This window comes from Glycine max, chromosome 10, assembly GCF_000004515.6.
Source record: "Glycine max cultivar Williams 82 chromosome 10, Glycine_max_v4.0, whole genome shotgun sequence".
Taxonomy (NCBI): Eukaryota; Viridiplantae; Streptophyta; class Magnoliopsida; order Fabales; family Fabaceae; genus Glycine; species Glycine max.
In genome coordinates, this window is record NC_038246.2 from 16,777,472 (window position 1) to 16,783,641 (window position 6,170).

Consider the following 6,170-nt stretch of genomic DNA (forward strand, 5'->3'; position numbering starts at 1 on the left):
TTTATTAAAAAATAATTAATAAATACTATTATTTATATAACAAAATTATTTAAATAAACTAATTAATTTAATATTAAAATATTATATTGTATATATTAAAAAATAAAATTATAAAAAAATTACGGGGAGCCCTACGCATAAGGCATGCTATCCTATATGTACATAGATGATAAAAATATACAAAAAAACTTCTACTGCAAAACTAGGCAACAAGAGACCAAGACTCACCATTTAATTTATTTAGTTATTTCAGAGGAAAACAAAAAACAAAAAAGCAAGTGATAGTTGTTAAATGTTCAGTTAAATTGAAGATGACAAATAATTCTACTTCTAGAAAGCAACTCTCTGCATATTTAAAATATATATAAAAAAACAACCTTGACAATGTAAGAAATGTAAAATTTTAGAATGAATAAATAAAACACTCGCCACTATACTACAACGACTTAGTTAATCTTTAGATTTTAATTTTCTCAATTTATTAATGGTTACCATTTAGTGGGTTTTTGAATTGCTTCTTCTACAGTTCATTCACAGCGCATCTTTTAAGAAAAATATATCATATTAAAGTACGAGTTTAATGATTATTCATAAAGTTAGTTTTATTATAAATTATTATTGTTATCATTTTAAAAGTAATTATTGTAATGTTAACAAAAAAAAATACGTTTTGTTGTTTTGATTTTTTTGTGTAAATAATTAATAGAAAATAATTTCATAATTATTCAATAATACAAAAAAAAACAATTCTTTTAAACTATACATTTCCTTGTTTCATACCAAAAAAAAGTATACATATTCTTAGCCAACCTGGTTAAAGCACAAGTTTTAATTTTCTAATAATTTGAAAGAATGATGTGTTAATTTCTTATATTTGATAAGTAATTTAAACGTTTAATTGTATTTTTGGTTCTGTAATTTATTAAATGGGTGATTTTAATCTATGTGGTATAAAATTTCAATATATTATTTTACTTACTTAAATTAATTAACATTTTAAAATTTAATTATTTAAAGTGTTAAAGCTAATTGTTTTTAATTAGATATATATTTAAAAATATTTTTTATCTAATTTATTTAATAAATGGGTATGGTTGAAACCTAATATAATTTTTTTATACATTGGAATCGAAGACAATCTTGTTTTTAAAAAATCAACTCAAACCAACTATGGTTGAACTAGTGAATCGGTAGTCCGATTAAACCTAATAATTTTAAAAACATAATATAAATACAAAAAAAAAATACATACCCAAGAATTGAATAAAGTACTTGAAAGTTGTTCAATAGATCAATTTACAAGCAAACCATCATGATTATTTATTAAACTTATGACAACATACATTTATATTTTATGTTGCTTACAATTGTTCATGTAGGTTTACTATTGACTTACTGATTTGACCAATAACTCGTCAACCCAGTACATCAACAAAGTCAATAATTGGTCCAATTTTTAAAATATTGTTTCAAACAATAAGTTGATATACCACATAGCTTGTAATAACATTTTTGTACTACAAAGTAATATAAGAATACCAATTGTTTTCATACTACATATATAAAAATTATAAATAAAATTACTTAAAATGATATCACAATCAGTGAATTGTCAAATCTTGACTATGACAAGGAGAAATGAGATCTTTTTTTAGGCATTTTTCATTAAAGCCAATTTGAGAAGATTTTATTTCAAGATTTTAATTCAAAATCTTACTTGATGAAAATCAGAAAAATTATTACAATCTGAAAAACAAGAGGAAAAAAAAAAAGAAACATTAACATAAAAGTTGGGCCATATTGTTGTTCAAATGGTTTTTTCTTGAGCACTGCTAGGTGCACCTAGCAGTTTTGCTGGTGCACCCAGTAATTGTTGTGAAAAGGCCTTTAAGCCCCTGAGTATTTTTTTTTTAAAAATAACTCTCGCCTCTCTCTCTCCCGCACCGCGATTGAGCTTCTTCTTCCTCGGACCTTTCCGCTTCTTCATTCTTCTGCGCCGCGATTGCATCTTCTTCATTCTTCTTCTTCTTCTTTGCCTCCCAAGTGAACCTCCCAAGCCATTGCCGCCATTGTTGTCGTGATTAGGAGGAAGGTGTGGTGGTGCTTCTTCTTCGCGTTTCTGCTTCTTCTTCGTCGTCCACAGTCGAGGTAAGTTTATTGAACCTTTTGTTTTTTCCACCATTGTTGTCGGCGATGGCGGAAACCACTATCGGGAAGTTGTTGTGCTTTTTACGGATCACCTGATCCATAAGCATTTGTTAGTAGTTTACGGATCACGTGATCCGTAAGCATTTTCCGGATCAACTTGATCCGGAACATGCTTACAGATCAGGTGATCCGTAAAACTCACAGATTCATTTTAATGGAAAAAATGCCAAATATTTGATACATTGTGAGCTTTTTTTGAAATTAGGAATTTTGGTTATTAGGATCACCTCTGAATGTATGCTAAATATTTGATAAATAGTGTCATTTTGGAGAATATCTACTGTTTCAATTTGATTTAATGCGAATATGTAATTACCTTTTATGTAATTACTACTTAGAACTGAATGTGGTGTCGAAAAACTGATTCAAACGCCTAGACAACCTCAGCAAATTAAGTTCAAAAGTAACATGATTAGGACAAATCCCTAAAACTTGATCAATAGTTGATCCTTGAGAGAAAAAGGAAAATGGGAAATCATTGCTTCACCCCCACCAACACCATATAGTTGATCCATAAAACTTGTATGAAATTATCCAAATATTCCAAACCATATATTGCTACTAAAACTAGTCTCATTATTACAAAGATAAAAATCACAACTAGAGTAAGCACGGGCACAAAGATGCCACCCCTACCAACACCTTCCACAGTCCTAAATGCTGATCCAAGGAATCCAATTATGCTACCCAATATTATATGCAAGGCATTCACTTACTCGATGAACAAGTCTTATAGACACTTACTTCCCTTATCATTTTTCTAAAATACAAATTTCTTAAATCCAACCCTTGAATCTTGATAATCATGTGTATCAAGTTTTAATAGAATATTCATTGTATGTAATCTTCCAACCCTTGAATCCAACCCTTGAATCTTGATAATCATGTGTATCATAGTTTTAATAGAATACACATTAGAAAAAAATCTTGTCCCGATTAGCAGCTAATATCCCTTTTTCGTAGACATACATATTAGTTAGGCTTGTTATATAAAGTATATGATGAATAGAATAAAACACACATCAGTGGTTACATTTATGGGTCTATTTAGATAAACTTTTCTATATGTATTAGAATAAAATGAGAAAGTAAAATGAAAAGAGCTTTTCTGATAAGCTAGAATCAACTTCATGCACATTAGTTTTTAGAAAAGTTTAATAAAAAAAACTTCTATAGAAGTGCATAAATTGATTTTATTTAGAAGAGAAAGTCAATCCACTTTACCTTGATGTTTCTTTCTCCTATATATGCTTATATAGAAGTTTATCCACAAGGACAAATATAGAGGTCGTCTCTAAAAAAGTCCTTATCCACCTAATCCAAATTTCATTGAAACCAAGGTTATGCAACATATCAAACAAGAAACTCTAAGATATAGAATCATATGTTTTTTCATAGTCTATTTTAAGAATCAAACATTCATTTTTACAACACTTCACTTCTTCGACCACCTCATTAGCAATGATCACCCCATCAAGAATACTCCTCCATAGGAACACCCCTTGTCTCCCATCAATAACCGCATGCAACACACTCTTAAGCCTCTATGACAAGACCTTAGATAAAAGTTTATAAATACAACCAATTAAGGAAACTGGTCGAAACCCACCAAGGCCTTGTGGATCTTTTACCTTAGGTATAAGTGTGATAAAAGATGGGTTACTTCCCCTAGGCAAAGACCCAAACCTATGGAAATCCTCAACACATCATCCCTAAGCAAGTGACAAAATTTCTTAATGAACAAGAAAATGTAGCCATTTAGTCTCGAACTCTTATTACCATTGCATTCCTTCAAGGCTTCTAGAATTTATTTCTCCTCAAATTTTCTAATCAATGAAATGTTATCTTTTCCCTTAATCTTAGTGAACGCCACCCCTCCAAGTTTTGGTACAAATTACATATGATTCCCCTAGGCAAAGACCCAAAATGTTCATTTTCAGCTAGATGCTTTCAATGATTTTAATCACTCACTTAACCATGCTTTCAATGATTTTAATCATTATCATTTGTCATCTGGCTTTGGTGGGTTTGTGAGACTCACGCATGTCAACTTGTCTGATTCTAACTTTGAAGGGGATATTGCTTCCCAAATCTCTCATCTTTCTAAATCAGTGTCACTTATAAGCAATGCATATATCTTTTCAAAGTTCGAATATCCTTTTTCTACCAAGTAGTGCCTGAAAAAACATAATGCCTATATGTGTTAGATGCATGAAATTTGAGAGAATGAAATGAGTGGTGGATTTTGCGGTACTCATTTGCAGATCATGGTTAGGACCAGAGGATTAGGTCGTGCCTTAGGTCACGTTACTGGTAGAGGTGTGGGCCGAAGAGATCGTGATGATTCCGATGATGCTCCGCAGCGTCGACGGCCTACCGCATCCGCACAGAGGCAGCGAGTCGCTGTGACTACAGCACACGATGAGCCCTGCGCCAGATGTTCAGGCTGACGTATTTCCGGACGACCCGATGGCATCAGCTGATGTAGAGGACATTGTGGCAGACATTCTTGCGAACACAGGCGTAGAGGCTGCTGAGGATGAGCATGAGGGATTTTTGGGTGGTCCGAGCGACCCATCCGTGTTGACCCAGTATGCGGATCACGTTGCTTGCAGCGTATGGACGGGAGAGGTATTTATAATATTTATTTTTAGTTACTTGTAAATTATACTTTATGATTGAAATTAGTTTTCCTTTAAATGATGATTTGAACGAATTTTGCGTTCCTTTATACTTCAATTCAGGAGCGTCTTGAGTTGAAGTTATCCTCTCATGGGAGGAAGGTCCATAGTTTAGGCAGGCCTGTCCTTACCATTGAGGGACTTGTTGCTAGTACAGGACTAAGTCCTCTGATCGCGTGTTCGGTAGACACCGGCGCTCGGGGACTTTTGTTCTCGTTTGTGGAGCGGTGGCACCGGGAGATGTCTAGTTTCCATCTCCCGGTGGGAGAGCTCACCATCATGCTGGATGACGTCTCCTCACTTCTCCATCTGCCCGTGGTTGGCGACTTACACGCCTTTCAGCCCTTGCACGTGGACGATGCGGTTCAGATGTTGGTGGACTTATTGATGGTCTCTGCAGAGTCTTCCAGGGCTGAGACAGCCCAGTGTCGTGGACCGTACGTACGCCTGCAATGGGTACGTGATATATATTAGCGCCGATGCAAGGCAGGTCATTGGACAGCTGCGGCTCGTGCATATCTTCTTCATCTTTTGGGTTGCACTCTGTTTGCTAAAAAGAGTGCAATCAATGTGCATGTTGTCTACTTGGAAGCCCTTCGTGACCTTAGTATGACGGAGAGGTACGCCTGGGGAGTGGCTGCTTTGGTGCATATGTACGACCAGCTAAACGATGCATCCATGAGCCACAGCCGACAGCTTGACGGTTACATCACACTGCTGCAGGTAACAAATATGTTTTTCATTTGTTCAGCCTCAACAATGTTCAACTTTAAATTTTGTTACACTTTCATTATTAATGTTTATAATTTTGATGTTGCATCTGTAGTACTGGATTTACAAGCACTTTCCGCCAGTTGTGGACTCCACTGTTGATCAGGACTACGACGAGGATTCTCTGCGTGCGTGTAGGTGGATTGTGACGAAGAAGACCATGAACAACATTTGTACGCCGGCGTACAGGGAGCACCTGGACTGACTCCGGATTTCGGATATCTGTTGGATCCCGTATGGGGAGCACCGATCGGTCCGGGACTTCCACGTCATATCATGTTATTCCGGTCTCTTGCGCTGGGGGCCTGTTACTGTTTATTGCTGACCAGAGAGGGTGGTGCGGCAGTTTGGATACACGCAGACCATTCCTGCTCCTCCTGTCGATTCATGGGTCTCGTATGATGATATACACGACAGGTGGATGCACTACTCGAATCATATCGTTCCAGCAGGTGAGGTGTGCGCTGTGCCAGGTCAGTGTGCATCTCAAGTAAGACTTGATCCGGAAGA

General features: G+C 35.4%; 1 protein-coding gene across 1 annotated transcript; it reads left to right on the top strand.

The window, feature by feature from the left end:
• The first annotated feature begins 4,629 nt into the window (after positions 1–4,629).
• On the top strand, positions 4,630–5,865 carry LOC102668189 (protein MAIN-LIKE 1-like). Its single transcript, XM_006589985.1, has 4 exons — positions 4,630–4,839; positions 4,953–5,345; positions 5,448–5,612; positions 5,716–5,865. The coding sequence occupies exons 1-4, from the start codon at positions 4,630–4,632 to the stop codon at positions 5,863–5,865; spliced, it is 918 nt and encodes a 305-aa protein (XP_006590048.1).
• The last annotated feature ends 305 nt before the right edge of the window (positions 5,866–6,170 follow it).

What these genes read in the sequence shown, in the direction of transcription:
- LOC102668189 (XM_006589985.1), top strand. Translation starts at nt 4,630, where the DNA reads ATGAGCCCTGCGCCAGATGTTCAGGCTGACGTATTTCCGGACGACCCG. An exon ending in GCAGCGTATGGACGGGAGAG is followed by an intron (nt 4,840 to 4,952) that starts GTATTTATAATA and finishes ACTTCAATTCAG; the next exon opens with GAGCGTCTTGAGTTGAAGTT. An exon ending in GTTACATCACACTGCTGCAG is followed by an intron (nt 5,613 to 5,715) that starts GTAACAAATATG and finishes TTGCATCTGTAG; the next exon opens with TACTGGATTTACAAGCACTT.